Here is a 17,898-nt window from a genome sequence, read left to right on the forward strand (position 1 = left end):
TTCCTTCATAAAGAAAATGAATAGCTAGGAGAAGGATTTTTCGTTTTCTTACAAGTGACTGTAAGCGTAATATGGTATCTAAAACTGTAGCCTGACAGCTTTGAGTTGTTGAGATGTGGAGATCATATCTTCATGTTGAAGTGGGCCACAGGACGCTGAACCAGTCTGCCCTACCTCTGATGTATACTAAGTCAGTTTCCTTCTTAATAAGTTTAGGGCCAGCAAGATGGCCAAGCAGGTCAGAGATCTTGCCTCCAAGCTTGACGACCTGAGTTCAGTGCCCAGGACTCATGCTGGCAGGAAAAACCTGATCCCTGCAAGTTGACCTCTGACCTCCACATATGCACTGTGCATGCATACAGGAAACAGATAAATGTATTTAAGAAACTTTTTGAGAGAGATGTGTTAATGGAGACTGTGAAGTTTCTAGAGTTGCACATGTTAAAGTGCTCATAATCAGTTATTCCACTGATCACTGTGCTAGATTTCAGAGGAGAAATAGCCAGACATGGGGGTGCACTCTTGAACACCAGCACAGAGGCAGGCAGGTCTCTGAGTTGGAGGTCCAGTTACATAGTAAGTTCCAGGTTGGCCCGGGTTACATAGTGAGACCAAGTCACAAAACAAACAAAAGCGAGCAAGAACAACAACAGACATCCACCAAAAAAACCAAAAAGGAGAAAACAGCAACAAAAAAATAGAACAAAGGAAAGATGATGTGAATTAACGCTACACTAAGATAACAGTGACTGGACCTCGCTCCTTCATAGATTGCCACTTTTCTTAGGTGCCCCACGTAGCCGGTGAAGGAGAGAGCAGTCTTTCTGGAAGCCGAGGACCTTCTGTCTTTGCTAGAAAGGCAATTATGAATTTATGGAATTTCATCTCTAAATTTTTCTGTAGTTTTAGCCCATCTCATAAGGCACAACATTTTTTACAGTTATTTTAGTGTGTGTGTATCTGTGCATGTGGAGGTCATAGGACGACTTGTGGGGAGTTGGTTTTCTGCTTCTACCATGTGAATCTCAGAGACTGAACTTTAGTCATCAGACTTGGAAGCAAGTGCCTTTACCAGCTGAGTTCTTTAGTTTTGGCTATTTTCTTCTCTTTCAGTATGGCCTCTCCCTCTGTCCCCCTCCCCCTTTCCCTTTTCCTTTCTGTAAGCTCTCCCTATGTAGATAAAGCTGTCTTCATATCGCTAACCTTCCTGCCTTGGCCACCTGAGTGCTACCAAGGAGGTTTGTGCCACATGCTGTCAGCTCTGGGTTTTTTGGGGGGGTGCTGGGGGGGCAGGGTCTCTCTGGAATTCGTTGTGAACCAGGTTGATTTGTAACTCACAGAGATTTGCCTGCCTGCACCTCCCTAGTGTTTAAAGTTAAAGGTGTGTGCTACCATACCTGGCTTATTAGCTCTTTTTAATGCTCCCCCCCGCATTTCTTTTGATCCTTTAAAAGCCATTTGACTTTAGAACATAAAAAATTAGACATTTAGGGGACTATTGTTATTAGTCTTTTGGCAAGACTTTATTATGAAAGGTGGGGCGTAGCTCAGCGGTAGGCACTTGCATGGCATGCGTGTGGCATGCTCAAGGCCCCGTTCAGTCTTCATCACTGAAACCACTTAACAGACAAGGCACCACCACCAAAAAAGAGCTGTGGGGCACGTGCCTACAACTTAGCACCCAGAAGGCTGAAGTCAGCCTGAGTTACACAGCAAGACTGTGTCAGCAAAACAAAACGGAAACCAGCAGCTGGATGTGGAGCTGCACAGTTGTAGTGCTAACAGGGAGGAGGACCAGGAGTTCAAGGTCTTCCTTGGCTGCAGAGCAGGTTGGAGGCCAGTGAGTTGGAGGCCAGCGAGTTGGAGGCCAGCGTGGTCTACAAGACTCTGTTTCAAAAACCAAACTAAACCAAACCCAAAGGTTGTTGTCATTCAGATTGGCTCAGCAATGCTGCCTTGAAAGAAGAAAATGATAGTCTTTTGGGTACTCGCTTTGAAAATTGAGAAAAAAGCCAAAACAAAATAAAAATACGGGAAGGTTATGGAGCAGAAGGAAATCTGACTCTAGAGGGGGTGTGTTGGCTTGTCACCCTGGGACAGTCTGATGGGGTTGCTTTCCTCAAGCAGGAGAGTAGAAAACCGATAGCAGGGATGGATGCCGTCCCAGAGGAGGCGCCCGAGCCGGAGCAGCGGCAGGACTTCTGTGTTCACTGTTCCTGCCAACTTTTGAATTATTGGGGATCACCTAACAATTGGTTTTAGAAAGAAACATTAATATGGAGTTGGCCAAATACAAATAGATTCTTAGTTCCTGCTATACATCCAGTACTAAGAGAGGATGGCTTCCGTTGACAGGCAGATCCATAAATTATTCTTTCTCTCAAGGTTGCCTTTTGTTTTCAGAACACTTAGCATAAGGCAGAAATGGCAGGCTATGCCTGAAAAGAACAAAACACCATTAAATATAGCAAATCAGCACTTAGAAGACCAACAGCGCCAAGGCCATTGCAAACAGGAGCGTGATTTTATATGTCTGAAGTCATTAAGGAAGGAAAAAAGAAAAAGGAAAGAAGAAACCAGAAACAAAACTCGCTGCAGCCCGCACAAAGCGGTTTGATATTCTTTCTAATGTGATAAAGCCCAGCAAAGCACGAGGCTGTTGCCTGGGGCCAGGGGGATGTAACTGTGGAGCAGAGGAGGAGGGATCAAAATGTAGGATGCGCCCAGGAGGGTCTTGCGTGGGGATTAAGTTCTGTGCATGTGGTGAAAATCTGGCTAAAATGTCCTGAAAGTCTCTTGAAATTTCCCAGGAAGTAGGTGCGCAGATTTGCCGTCTTTGGAGAGTTGGGTTGACCATTTCTCGTCTGGCGCTTTCTTTTGCTGAACACAGAGGAGGAATGCTGCATCTGATTTAGTCCCTAAGATACAGGAGCAGAAATGGAAGAGCCATGTTTGTTCCAGGTTGGGAAACGGATTTTTATGTGTTCCATGAGTTTAAAGAAGTTCTTTGTTCTTTGGCCGGTCAGTGAGAAAAGACTGCTTTCCAGATAAATCCTTGGGTAACAAGTACATGAGAAAGACGAGTTTTCTACCCCAGAAAGAGTAATTTTTCCCACATTGATGCTCTCAGGACACATCAAAATGCAGGGATTTTGGCATCCAATAATGCAACTGGACTCTTCTGTTTCCTTTGTAGTGGGATGTGTGCCTGTGAGCTTGCGTTTTCCTGTGTCTGTCATCTGTGTTTCCTCTGCCTGCACCCTGCGCTGTGGTCTGAAAGATGCCTTTCTCAAGTTCTTTAAAATTTTTTAAAAATTTATTTTTATTTTATTTGTATACGTGTTTTACCTGCAAGTATGTTTAAGTGCACCCATGTATGCAGTGCCTACAGAGGCCCGAAGAGGGCATCTGATCCCTTGGAACTGGAGTTAAAGACAGTTGTTAGCCACCTTGTGGGTGCTGGGAATTGAGCCCAGGTCCTCTGCAAGAGCAGCCAGTGCTCCTAACCGCTGAGCTGTCTCTCCAGCCTCCTTTCCCACATTCTAATGTGTTTATTCTTCATCTTTTGCCACACTTACCTGTGCTTGTCCTGTGCTTTGTATTTTTCTTGTCCTATGCAAACAGGATAGACAAATTCAAATTCAGTTCCTGTTTTTTTGAGACAAGAGTCTTGCTGAGTAACCCAGTGACCAAAATTACTGTGTAGCCCAGGCTGGCCTCAGACTCAGTCTCCTGCCTCACCCTATTGAGTGATGGGATTCCAGGCATATGCATGGTTAAATGCAGTGTCCTTTATATTTAAAGGTACCTTAGTGTGAAGGCAGGTACCTTGGAGTTTAGTTAAAGACCTTTTAACTTTTTCTTTTTTTCTTTTTTCTTTTTTTGGCTGTGCCAACTGTCAGGAACAATTTTAATGGAGAAAGATGCATTTTGGCTCCTGGTTTTAGGAGTTGCAGTCCAAAGTTGGATCTGTTGCTTTGGGCCTGAGGCAGGAAGAGTAGTGTCACAAGGGAGGATGTGGCAGTAGGTGCTCACTTCAAGTCAGCCAGGAGCAGAAAGTGAGACAGAGGGGTCTGGAACAAGGCAAGAGTCTTTGGGAACACAAGCTCAGGGACCTTCTTTCTCCAACCAGGCCCCACTTCTGAAAGTCTCTGCCACTTTCCAATAGTGCTATCACATTATGAATCCATCCATGGAGCCATACATGAAGTCAGAGCCGTTAGGAGTCATATCCCTTAGTGACTGGACCACCAGCTGAGGATAAGCTTCAACACATGAGCCTTTTTGGGGTACACTTCATGTCCAAGTCATAACAGACCTGGCTTAGGTTTAGGCTCTTACATTAACTTTGTAACTGAAACATTTCACATCCCTGAGTTTTATTTTTCTTAATTAAAAATGAGAAGACATACCTTTGTAATAAGTAGAATGTGAGCAGTGGTGGTAACTTCTTAGAGATGGCTAAGTTAAGAGTTCCTGTGGTCAAGGATATAAAGAACACGTCTTCTGTAAATTGCTACTAAGTGACTGAACTCAGAGTTGGTGTCCAGAGAAATGCAAGACAGGTAGCCCAGCTTTTCTAGAAACTTCACTGACACCTTTTTTCTTTTATATCTACTCACCTGTGCCTTCCTTTTTCTCAAATCCCAAGTGGAGAAGGTGAAGTAAGGCTGTTGCACGCCACAGAAACATCTTTTATGAGATGCCAGACCTTGTCGAAAAGAAGGTGATCGTATTTGTCAGGGTTGTCCAGAAGCCCTCTAGAACCAACAGGATGCCTATGTGATTGTAAGAGGGAGTTTATTACATTGGTTTACACCATCAGAGTGGGAACTACCTAAAGTTTCTTTTGCTTTATTTTTAGTATTTTATTTATTATTTTTATTTTATGCGTATGAGTGCATCACCTGCATGTGTGTAAGTGCACCCATGCTGTGCAAATCCTGCAGAAGTTGGAAGAAGACATCGTATTCCCTGGAACTGGAGTTATGGACAGCCATTAGCCACCATTAAGGTGCTGGGAATTGAAACTCAGTCCTCTGTAAGAGCAGCCAGTGCTCCTAACTGCTGAGCCATCTCTCCAGCCCCAGTTTTTGTCTTTTGAATGCCAAAGCCCAATGGAAATTCCTGCTCTTTCTAGGTGATTAACAGAAATGTAAAGAAACTCACACTGAAATTATTAGTTTAACTTTAGGTAGACTATAAACTGTGAGTCCACTTTGGAACGCCATTAAGTGTCTGTGTTGTTGAGGCAACTGTAGCCATGTGATTTAACATGAGACTCAAAGAAGATTCTAAATAGTTATAGTTAGATAATAGTCATTATGGGCTCACTTTGTGTGTGTGTGTGCAAGCAGATACATTTTTATTATTTGCATTTTTTTTGACAGGTTTTTTAGCTCAGGCTGACCTTGAACTCCTGATCCTCTGCCTCCCACCTTCCACGCGCTGAACTTATGGGTCTGAGCCACCATGCCTGGCTCAGCCTTTTTAAACATGAACCGTAGGAGACAAGGAGGTTGGATTTGTTTAAAGCTGCATTTTTGTGAATAAATTGATGGGTTAGAATTGTTCTGGAAATTTGTAACTTCCTTGCTTTCTGGAAAGTTCACTCCTGTAGACATCCAGCAGAAGGTCTCTCTGCAAGGGCCTGTTTTCATCTTTGGCCGCTGTGGTCCCAGCTGCTGTGGCCCTTGAAGGGGCTCATGGGAATGCTGGGCCCTGTGTGTGTAAGCTTGCAATTTAAGGCCTCTAGGGCTTCTGTCCAGGTTGTGGTGTCCGCGGATGTGGCCACATCCTCAGCACGAGTTCATCCCAGAGCTGCCCCTCAGGTTCCTGCTTTTGTTACTATGGAGACTGCCTAGACAGTGGTGGGAAAGCCAAAAGTTTTTAAAAATAGTGACTTAATAACAAACTACGATTGTGGACACAACTGCTTGTTCCATAACTTCGTGTTTGTGAATCTCAAGGTACTGTGTGAGACAAGTTTACTTTTTTGAGTAGAGCAAAGCTTGAAGCTTTATTGAAAACTTTAACACACCGAGGTAAAGATGAGAGTTCCAAGTTTCTAATGTAGCTGAGCCCAAGGTGAACCAAAACTGATGCAGGGAGGTTAGGGTGCGAGCTTGCTAGGCATCACCTGAAACTGAAGAGTGACTTCACAGCTCAGAACAGTGACCAAGGCCACAGCTGTAAAGCTTAGAAAGGGGTAGCATTATCTATGCGCATACTCTGTCCCTAAAGCGCGCTGTAGTTATCTAGGTAATTTTCTTTGTGTGTGTGTAGATGTGTGGTGACTTGTGTACAGGTGCACATGTGTGTGCACCTGAGGTCAGTGTCTGGTGTCTTCCTTTACTTACCTCCTTGTCTTTTGAAACAGGGTTTCTCATTGAACCCCAAGCTTCTTGATTCAGCTGCACCACTTGGCTCCAGGGATCCCTTCCTGCAGCACTGGGGTTACAGATTGACACGACACAAAATTTTTTTTACATGGATGCCAGGATCTGAGCTCAGGTCCTCATGCTTACAAGTACCTTATTGACCTCTGTCCCCAGCCCATTTAGGAGATTTTCATGTATAATTTATACCTGGTTTTCATCCTGAGTTGAAAACTTGTCCTAAAACCTTGGATTTGGAAAATGAGTAAAATTAAAGACATAAGCAGCCTGGCATTTTAATTAGGGTTTCAGGAGCTGGAGAGTCAATAAGTATAGGTTATTTCACAATTAAAAAAGCAATGGGGATTGTATTAGTCACTTTTCTGTAATAGAAGCACTGACCCAAGCAATTTGAAGAAGGAAGAGTCTATTTGAGCTTACTGTTCCAGGGGAATTACAGTCCGTCATGGCGGGGAGGCGTCATGACTGGAGGTGGTTGGAGGAGGAGCAGCAGAAGCTAAGCTCTCACACCATCACACAGGCTACTTGAGATCAGGCAAGGCTTAAGAACTCTCTAAGCCCACCCCAGTGATGTGCTTCCTCCAGGATGGCCACACCTTCTAAAACCTCCCCAAACAGTGCCACCATCTGGGGACAAAATGTCCAAACACTTGGAGCCTGTGGGAGACATTTCCATTCACACCAACGCAGGGCTCACCTGGCAGGGCGAGGTTTCTGTGTTTTTACTCAAAGGAGAGAGAGACAGAGCAGGTGAAATAGGAGCGAAAGTTACGCCACAGAGTCGCAGTCTCAACTCACTGCAGGTTCCTCTAAGGTCTCTTTTCTGTTTTTTAATATTTTATTTATAATTTTTTATGTGTATACATGTGTTGCCTGCATGTAGATAAGTGCACCTGTGTCGTGCAATGCCCCCGGAGGACAGGAGAGGCTGTTGGATCCCCTGGAACTGGAGTTATGGGCAGTTGTTAGCTGCCTTGTGGGTGCTGGGATTTGAACCCAGGTCTTCTGCAAGAATAACCAGTGTTCTTAACTGCTGAACCATCTCTCCAGGCCCCCCCAAGGTCTCTTTTCATTTAGGATTTCTTGGTTTGTGTGGTCAAGCTCCATATTTGAAATACGTTAGGTGAAGAAGGGCATGGATTTAGAGGGACCTGAGATCAGGACCCTCAGTGAAACTCAGGGTTCTCTCTGTCTGTCTCTCTCTCTGTCTCTCTCTGTCTCTCACCCCTCTAGTCTTTTCTTTGAGGTTGGTGTCTTTGTCTTGACAGGAACAGGCAGTTCCCGTTCTCTTCTTTACAGTGTTAGGAACCAGAAAGATGTAGTAGTCTTGTATTCTGCCAGTCCTTCCCTTCTATACCTGGGGCCAGGACAGCAGGGTTCTATGATTGGTCTTGTCTGGGATAGGGAAGCCCATGCTTGGCTCTCTAGGTTTCCATGGCTAGAAAGGATGGAGCTCTTAAGCAGAGAGCAGCTCTCCTTCAGACCACGTGGCTGGTGCTGGGACAGAGAAGGATACAGCAAGCCTAGGTGCTGCTCCAGATGGATAAGCAGAGGTTTCCACCAGTGTTTTTGAGGAGGAGCACCTCCTTTACTACAATTCATTTCTCTGCAGCTCGGCTTTCCAGGGAGCATCATCCTGTAGGACCGAGTTTTGAGACAAAAACCAAGCATGAAAAGCTTTAGCATGATTACTTCCTACATGATTGACTTGCTGTTAGGAACATTTCATTGGTTTACTTTTGAGACAGGGCCATGCTGTGTAGCCCAGGCTGGTCTCCAATTTGTGATCCTCCTGTCTCAGCCTTCCAAGTGCTGGGATTACAGGTGTGTGCCATCATGCCCCGCTGTAGAACCTTTTCACTCCACAGTCATTAGAGGTATATGTTTTCATTTTATGGGATGAGACAGAGGTTCAGGGTGTTGAGATGAGATGACTTATCATAGGCCACATGAGTAGTGAAATCCAGAGCCGAACTGTTTCCCAGCCTGCTAGAGGGCTGTTACCCAGCCTACTCAGAGCTGTTATCCAGCCTGCTTCAGGGCACGTCTGCTCTGTGATGCAGATGTACAGAGTGAGTTATAGCAGCAGTGCCTCTGTTAAGTGCTGTGATAAAAACAAGTCCTGAATGGCATAGGGTATTAGAGAGTGATCATACAATGTACTGGTTTCCATACTTTTTGACTTTCAGTCCTGGCATCTGTGGTCAGATCTTTAGAACTGTTGACTGAGATAACCAACTTTTAAAGAGACAGTATTTATTTTGTCTCACAGTTCTGAAGGCTGTGGCCCATGATTGATTAGCCCCCTTATTTTGGGCTGTGGTAAAGGCATGTGTGGTGGGGGTGTGGGGGCAAAGCTGCTCAGCTACTGACCAGCAAAAAAGGAGAGGAAGGGAGGGCCTGGTCCCATAACCCCTTTGGAGACATGTCCCAAGATCCGAAGATCTTTCCCTGCTGTGTTAAAGTCCCTACCACCTTCCAGGAGGGGCGGAGCATTCAACACATGGTCCTGTGGGGGCCATTAGGTCCAGCTCTAGCAGAACCCTTTCTTTAAATGAATTGTGCTTCTTAGTCAATCACACATACATCCCATTCTGGAGAGGAGAGCCTTCCATATTCTAGAAGCTGTTTTGAGGTCTTGAGGGTTTTGGGAGACTGTTTAGGGAAGCCAAGGCTCAGATTAATTAAATGACTTACACAGTTTGTATCATCAGGATTTCAGCCATGTTCCCACCTTCCTATAAGATGAGTGGCAGTTTGTTGCTAATAAAGTAATCATAAAGCTTATGACACTCAAGTGTGGATAGGAATTACCCCAGTTTTGTGCAGTGTGGTTGGACTTCTGCCCGCAGCTCATCAATTCCTGTCGTGTGCTTATTGTCCACGTTTGCGCTCAGTTTTGAGTTGGACACCCGAATTCTGCCTGGGCCTTCAGAACTATGCACACCTCATTTCACGTATTTGGCTCTTCCCAAGACATGTCCATTTTCAATACATATTCAAATGGCAGCATGTCAGAATTTGGGTAAATGAATCTCTTAGGGGATAAGGTTTAGACTTTGTTGAAATCTTTTCCAGTTCTGAGCATCTCTTCACGGTTAGGGATGCAACGAAGCGGTGAGTTGGGCAGAAAGAAACGAATTTTTAGATTGAGCTAAAAATGCTGGTGTGTCTTTGACAAGGCCTGGCTTCCGCTTTGTCCCTTTAGGAGAGTCCAGCCCCACGCGCCGTGAGGCGGTGAAGAGGAGGACCGCGGAGTACCTGATGCGCGCCGAAAGCGTCTCCAGCCTGCACAGGGAGCCTCAGCTCGACGATGGGCCTCAGGTATGCTGCCCAGTCTCTCCAATATTTTCTCTGTTTTTCTTTGCTAACGCTCAGGTTTATTTACAATTAGAACTTTTTAAAGTTTTTCTATAATTTTCTTAAGTTATTATTTGAAAGAAAAGTATTGTAGCGCTCCACAAAAGGGTAATGAAGTGCAGCTCGTTTTCTTCTTTTCCCACCCTCCACCTGCCCCACTGCAGTACTTCTCTCATGGCTGTGGGCAAACATGGGACATGGTTTTCTTCGGCTTCCTGCTTAGGGCTCTCCATCTCCAGTCCGTCAGGGGATGGCCTAGAGGGAGCAGCTCCCTACGTGCTCGGATCTCAGTGGATCTGGAAGCAGAGGGATGAAGGCATGAGGCCCCGGCTCTCTCCCTTTCCCCTTTTTCCTCAGCCTGGACTCGGCCCATGGTGTGGTCCTGCCCACAGTCAGGGTGGGTCTTCCCTCCTGTCCTAGTTTGACCTCCATGGCTGTGACAAAACACTGACCACTTCCAACTCAGGGAGGAAAGGGTTTATTTGGCTTACATCTCTCAGGTCACAGTTCATCCGGGAGCCCAAGGTAGGAGCTCAGGACAGGAACCTGGAGGCAGGAGCTGGAGCACAGGCCATGGAGGAACGCTGCTTACTGGCTTGCTCCCCTGGCCCCTGCTCAGCCTGCTTTCTTATGCAACACAGGTCCACCTGCCCAGGGATGGCACCACCCACAGTGGGCTGGGCCCTCCCACATCACTCAACAATCAAGAAGGTGCCCCATGGACATGGCCACAGGCCAGTTCTATGGAGGCAATTCCCCAATCGAGGCTCCCTCAACCCAGGTGTGTCAAGTTGACACTGAAGCTATCCAGCACACTTCTTCAGTTAAACCGTTCTGGAAACGTCCTCACAGACACGGCCAGATGTTTGTCTTGTCAGTGATTCCGAGTCTGGTTCCCAGCGAAGATTAAGCTATTACACGTGCTGTGCCCTTCATCTCACATCTGCAGAATGCTGGTTTGTATTGTGGCATCTGTCTGAACCCAAGTTCTCAAAGTTAGAATTCTTGTATAGTTCCCATACAGTTTTATAAGTTTTTGTTAAAACCATTTTATGTGTAAGTCCTGTGAGGATTTACTGTAAGTTACCTGGAGCTGAAAAGACAGAATTCTAGCAGTGATGTTTTAGGTTATTTGGGACTACCTCAGCTCTCGACAAGGCCCACAGCTTTGGAGACATTGTAGTTTACTGCTTTTATGTCATGTCTGCATGGATTTGGCAAATTTCTGAAAGCTTTTCCGTATGGTTTTAAAGTTTTTATGATGGAGTTTTTCTTTTTAAAATGTTTTATTTTTATTTAATTATGTGTATACGTGTGTGTCTGTGTGTGGGCATGTACATGTGAGTGCAGTTGTCTGCAGATGCCAGAGTATTAGATCTCCTAGGTGCTGGACTTACAGATGGTTGTGAGCCACCTAACATGGGTGCTGGGAGTTGAGTTTGGGTCCTCTGGAAGAGCAGTACGTACTTTTAACTGCTGAGTCATCTCTCTAGTCCTTTTTTGTTGTGTGTGTTTATTTCTGAGACAGGGTCTCCCTATAGCCCCAGGTGGCCTGGAACTTGCTATGTAGACCAGGCTGGCCTCCTTCTCACAGAGATCCAACTGTCTCTGCCTCCTGAATGCTGGGATCGAAAGCTTATGCCACCATACTCAACCAGATATAGTTTTTCTGGAGATGGGAGAAAGTGTTTAGTTTATTTCCTTTGGTGATCTAAGAGGTAGGTAGGTTTGGACACATCAGATTCTGCCACTTGAAACCATGAAAGATTCAACAAGATTACATTTATTTATTTACCCTGTGTGTGTGTGTGTGTGTTTGTGTGTGAGTGATATGCCACAGCACACACATAGAGGTCAGAAGACAGCTATTGGGAGTAGGTTCTCTTCCCACAGGTCCCTGGGATTGAACTTAGGTTGTCAGGCTTGGAGGCAAGTGCCTTACCCCCTGAGCCATCTTAGCCAGTCTTCAACATGAGTCTTTTTTTGAGATAGGATCTCTCTGTAGCCTCAGCTGGCCTGGAACTTACTATGTAGACCAGGTTGGCCTTGAACTCACAGAGAGTGAATTCTGCCTCTGCCTCCCAAGTGCTGGGATTAAAGGCATGTGCCACTACGCCCGGTGGTTTATAGTATTTTCGCACATGCATATAACATACTTGGAGTGGTAGGTAGGTGTATGAGGCCTCCAGTTTAGTTTTTGGTTTGGAGAACAGAACGATGAGATCAGTAAGACTCTTAATTACTTTAAGCATAACTTCTAATGATAATAAAGGTGGGATCTAAGGGGGAAAGCTGATTGTATTAAATTGTACACTTCATTAAGCGTCTGGTAAGACTTGCTGTACAGCATCAAACATGATGCACACAGGAATAGTACAGAGCACCACAGCACACAGTCTCTCTTCTTGCAAACCTTATAGAACAATAGAACACACAACTCTGTAGCCGAGGAAACAGCTAGAGGGACTGGCAAGAGCTGTGTGGAATAATGGGAAATCGGGCCAGAAGTGTAAAGGGGGTGCTACTGATTCTGGGCTGATACATGGTTGGATTTATGTATCTGTTTATTTTTAAAGCAAGAATGCTGGGGCGGGGGGAGGAGGAAGAGGACAGAGAGAGAGAGGAAGGACATGGAGAGTACGGTATCTTTCTTTTAGTCTGCAGTGTTTTCATCCCTGTGTCTCCCTGTGAAGCCCGTCCCCTTGCTGGTCAGGAGCAGGAGTGGTTATTTTCTCAGGATGCGCTTAGTGAACCCGTTCTTCCTCAACTTCATCCATCTCTGAGTCCGAGTTCAGCCAGCACGGAGAGAGGCCTGGTGGACGTTTCTCTCTGGTCCAGCTGGTGGAGGTTATGCTGGAACCTCACTGGCTTTTATATTTCTTAGGCTGGCCTCTTCCACACTGTCCCGGCTGTGGCTCCTTCTGCCCGTACTTTACCATCATTCACATTAATATCCTATTCAAAAAAAGGCACAAAAGAAACAGAGGACTTTCCCATCTTTTCTTGGTGATTTCATAACTGAAAAGCTCCAAGAAAATCTGAGTAGTGATTCCTGGTAAAAGCGAAATAAGTTTTGTTTGAAGTAAAGGTGAAATCTTAACTGAGACAGGTTTCTTCTCTTTTTAAAAATTATAGATGACTCTGAATGATTTAGAGATTAGTTAATAGAGGATTTTCTATTGTGAAATTCTTGTGAAAGCTCTAATAGCATTTTTGCTATTTTTGTTAAAGAAGTTTTAACTCAAGATCATTAAATGTTGAAAAGAGGCCATAAACTATTTAAATACAGGACATAAAAGATTGTAGTTTGCAAAGTGTAAGCTCCTTTCATTGATGCCACAGGGAGGCTATGAGTGAACATTGCCACGCAGTTTCCTGAGCATTGCGTGGGTTTTGAAGATCTGAGAGGACAGCCTGGCTGCACTCCTGTGTGCCTTGTTTGCTGGTGTCATTGGCTGTGTGTCACCAGGCACCCTTAGAAAACATTCAGAATCAAGTATTGTTTTCCCTCAGAGCACTGGGCTAGGCAGAGATGGCAGTGAGGTATGAGCTCAGGAACAGGCCTATGGTTACATGTCAGGTGGAGCGTGAGCTCAGGAACAGGTCTGTGGTTACATGTGAGGTGAGGTGTGAGCTCAGGAACAGGTCTGTGGTTACATGTGAGGTGAGGTGTGAGCTCAGGAACAGGTCTGTGGTTACATGTGAGGTGAGGTGTGAGCTCAGGAACAGGTCTGTGGTTACATGTGAGGTGAGGTGTGAGCTCAGGAACAGGCCTGTGGTTACATGTCAGGTGGGGCATGAGCTCAGGAACAGGCCTCTGGTTACATGTCAGGTGGGGCGTGAGCTCAGGGACAGGCCTCTGGTTACATGTCAGGTGTGCCAGAGAGCTAAGTGAGGCTTTGAGTGGTGTTGGGCTGGCTGTTTGCCTAGGAAGTATTTGCAAAGCTGAAAATCCATGCAAGAGGTTGAGTTTAGGACCCCTGTGCCCCTGAGTATTTGGAGACTGGCATTCAGATTTTTTTCCCCTTTTGTTCTTGATCGCTTAATTTCCTTCAATAGCAATGGCTCATTCTCGGGTTTCTTAAAATTTAAATTTTATTTTATTTTTTTTTGTGTATGAGTGTATTGTCTGCATGCATGTAAGTACACCTGTGTGTGCAATGCCCATGGAGGTCAGAAGAGGGTGTTGGATTCTCTAGAACTGGAGTTATGGACAGTTGTTAGCCAACATGTGGGTGCTGGGAACTGAACCTCAGCCCTCTGTGGAGCATCCAGTGCTCTAACCACTGAGCCGACTCTCCAGCCTGCCAGCTGCTCCCTCTTGACACTATCTGCTAAAGTAGCCAATATGTGAAAAGTCTTACTTTTTCCATCAAGGAAATCAGCCACGTTGCCTAGGAAGTCACTGTCCTTTGAAACAGTGGGCTGCTGTTATCGGCCATTTACAAGTAAAAGGCTCTTTAAAAAGATCTAGTTACTGGTAAAGACTGGTAAGTCTTGTCTGTCTCTCTGTGTAGCCTCAGCTGCCCTTGACCTTGTGTGCTCTTCCTGCCTCAGCCTCCTGAGTGCTGGGATCATGGCATGTATCTTTACACCTGGCTGCACTTAGTTCTCTCTTTTCTGCTAGTTTTGTCATTGTAGACGGTGTGCCTTTGTTGATTCTGTTTTCTCATCTGGGAAAAAAGAGAACCTAAGCATGTTGAATTTGATCTTTAAAGCTTTTTGGTTCTGAAAATTCTATGAATTTTTGTTTCCTTTTGCCATCTGAGGATAGGAATAACTTAAATGCTTCCTAAGTATTAAGAAATGCAAGATTTTAAAATATAGCATTTTTATTAGTTTCTTGAGAATTTCCTATATACATACAATGTATTTTGGTCAGATTCACTCCCTTTTGCTCCCCCAACTCCTGAAAGATCTGCTCCTCACCTCCCTACCTCCTCCCAGTTTCCTGTTCTCTTTTTCTTTTTTTGTCTTTTTGAGATAGGATCTCCCTGTAGCCCCAGCTGTCCTGGAACTCTCTATGGAGACCAGGCTGGCCTTGAACTCACAGAGATCCACCTGCCTCTGCCTCCCAAGTGCTGGGACTAAAGGCGTGCGCCACCATGCCTCGCTCAAGTCTAGTTTGTGCTGCCCAAATATTCTTGGGTGTGGGGCTGTCCATTGGAGCGTGGTTGACCTACCAGGGGCCACGCTCTTAAAGAAAACTGATTCTCCCTCCCCCATCAATACAGGATTTTAAAAATGGTGACTTTATTTCATGGCCGATCTGCTCCTCACCTCCCTACCTCCTCCCAGTTTCCTGTTCTCTTTTTCTTTTTTTGTCTTTTTGAGATAGGATCTCCCTGTAGCCCCAGCTGTCCTGGAACTCTCTATGGAGACCAGGCTGGCCTTGAACTCACAGAGATCCACCTGCCTCTGCCTCCCAAGTGCTGGGACTAAAGGCGTGCGCCACCATGCCTCGCTCAAGTCTAGTTTGTGCTGCCCAAATATTCTTGGGTGTGGGGCTGTCCATTGGAGCGTGGTTGACCTACCAGGGGCCACGCTCTTAAAGAAAACTGATTCTCCCTCCCCCATCAATACAGGATTTTAAAAATGGTGACTTTATTTCATGGTCTTTGTTCTTTCTCTGATCTTAAGCTTTCATAGCTGTTCAAAGACTAAAGAGCAGTTTGGCGCTCACCTTGCGTGGTCTTCCCTGGCTCAGCTCCGTCAGCAGCGTCACTGCCTCAACCCTTCCTTCCCGTTGCTTATTCCCATACAGAACTCTTGCCATCTCAGCTCTCAGGGGGATTGCTTATAGACGTCCCTAAGTTTGTGATTTGGTTTTCCTCTGTCTTCATTTTGAATGCTTCCCCCACAGCAGTGGAGTCCTTTCATCTGGTGCACTGCCCCTCCCCAACTTCATTCCCACGTGCCATTTAAAGTCATGGCTCTTTTTCAAGCTGCAGTTCATCGCAGGCTAAGTGGTGATGCCTTTCTGTAGCCGTGCCATTTTAGAAGACTTTGATGTGCTGGCCTATCGTGCATGAACTGTGAACTTCTTGAGCTGAGGCCATTCATGCCTTGTGAGAATCTGTCCTGTTGGCCAGCTTTTTAACTACTCTGACAAAATATCTGAGGAGTTTTGGCTCATGGTTTCAGAGGTTTCAGCCTGCCCACTTGGCTCTGTGGTTTTGGGGCCTGTGCTGAGGCCTCACTAGTGATAGAGAGCCTGTGTTGGAGCATCAGGGAGGCAAGCAGAGTCCGGGGTGGAACATCTCCTCAACAGCAAGCCCTGGTGACCCACCTCCTCCACTTAGGGGCCACTTGCAAAAGCGTATTAGTGCCTCACCCAGTAGCTCTGTAAACTGTGAATCCATAATGGATTCTTTCATGAGGTCAGAGCCCTCAACACCCAGTCCCCTTCCAGAGGCATCGCCTCTGAACATGCTGTGTGGACCAGGCCTTCAGCATGGGGCCCTCAGAGTCTGAAGTGTAGGGTCGCTGCTTTACTTGTTGTGTGTGCAATGGCTGCTGGGGCTTCCGTAGTTTGCTTTCTTTGCTGTTGAACCTCGGCAGTGAACCAGTGTGCTTCTCTGGAAACTGGAAGACCCAGTGACAGTGTGGGAGGTGGGTGCTGTGTTTGGGGCATTGGCCATGTTTTCAATGACAGATGTAAGGCATTAAATGCCATTTGAGGCATACTTTCTAACTTTTGTAACTCTGCCCTGATACCTCTTTTTGCTAAAATTACAGCCTTTTCTCTTTCTTAGTAATGTGGGGGTGGGGTGGGGTGGGGTGGGGGTGTTTATTTTTGTTTTATGTATATGAGTGTATTGCCTGCATGTATGTAAATGCACCTGTGGCATGCAGTGCCCGTGGAGGTCAGAAGGGCATCGGAGCCATCCAGAGCTGGAGTTACAGATGGTTGTTAGTTCCGTGTGGGTGCGGGGAATTGAACCTGAGTTCTCTGGAAGAGCAGCCGCTGCTCTTAACTGCTGAGTCATCTCTCCAGCTCCAAGTTTAAGCTTTTAAGGAGGCAGAGGTGCATCTGTTTTTTATAACATTTATGAATGTCTCATGAAGTACAATAGCATTTGTTGAAACATATCTTAAGAAATCAAGAAATTATATCATTTAAAAATTATTATTATTTAGTGAAATTTGAAAACTTTCTCAAGCCCGATGTAGTGGCACATGCCTTTAATCCCAGCACTCTGGAGGCAGGAGGCAGGAAGCAGGGGCAGACGGGCCGAGGGGCCAAAAAACTTTCTCAAGTTTAAGTATCTCCACTAAAACACAAAATTGGAGCTGGTAGGGGCAGCTCAGTTGTAATCCTAGTGCTGGGCAAGTACAGACAGCAGGATCCCTGGAGCTTGCTAACCAGCTAGCTAGTCTGTGACCTCCAGTGAGAGACGCCCTCTCAAAAACTAGAATGATCCAAGCAGATGCGCAGCTTTGACCTCTGGCCTACACTTGCCTGTACATATACACACACTCCCATCCACCCATAAGACTTCTTAGCCAAGGTCAAACTTGACTACAAAGCAAGTTCAAAGCCAACCTAGATTACATGAGACCCTGCCTACAAAAACCAACAAAAAATTCCCATGCAATTGAAATTAGCACTTCCTTGCTACACCTGTAGATGAGGATGCAAACATTGATGCTTTAAGAATTGCTTTCTTTAGAAGAATTTGCAGATGGTCGCTTTCCCTGCCATAAATGCCCTAATTCATCCAGCAACCCTGTCCTAGCTTCCCTCCACTTCCTGCTCCTCATCTCAGCTCTCCCTCCTTCTAGCTAACCAGACACTAGCAGTTTGTTATGTCCTATGTGCAAGGGACTGGGAAAGCCACAAGAAGAATTTCCTGTCGTGGGAGCTCTGTCCCACCACGGGACATGATGGCTGTGTAGGGACACGAAGCATTCAAAGTGGGGTCTCAGTAATTCCCTCATCGTGCGTGATGGATCAGAGCGGTTTGCCTTCCCCTCTGCATTCTAATATTCTTTTGTCGATAAGTCCTCTGGACTCCTGTGAGGAGGCTTTGTGTCTCCTGACATCCTCTGAGCATCATTGTGTCAACGCAAGCAATCATTGCAGAATGCTTCTGGGTGTCCGATGGAGGCGTCTCACCACCTTTCTAATCTAAGGGCT

General features: G+C 45.7%; 1 protein-coding gene across 5 annotated transcripts in view; it reads left to right on the plus strand.

The window, feature by feature from the left end:
• Window positions 1-17,898, plus strand: part of Rps6kc1 (ribosomal protein S6 kinase C1) — a 250,085-nt gene that overhangs the window by 100,160 nt on the left and 132,027 nt on the right. For all 5 annotated transcript variants that reach the window (XM_029559456.1, XM_029559457.1, XM_008824853.3 and 2 more), the window contains one exon: window positions 9,607-9,722. In XM_029559456.1, the coding sequence (XP_029415316.1) occupies window positions 9,607-9,722 (116 nt within the window). The remainder of the gene's footprint in view (window positions 1-9,606; window positions 9,723-17,898) is intronic.

Source organism: Nannospalax galili, unplaced genomic scaffold (genome assembly GCF_000622305.1).
Source record: "Nannospalax galili isolate Female #2095 unplaced genomic scaffold, S.galili_v1.0 scaffold648, whole genome shotgun sequence".
NCBI lineage: Eukaryota > Metazoa > Chordata > Mammalia > Rodentia > Spalacidae > Nannospalax > Nannospalax galili.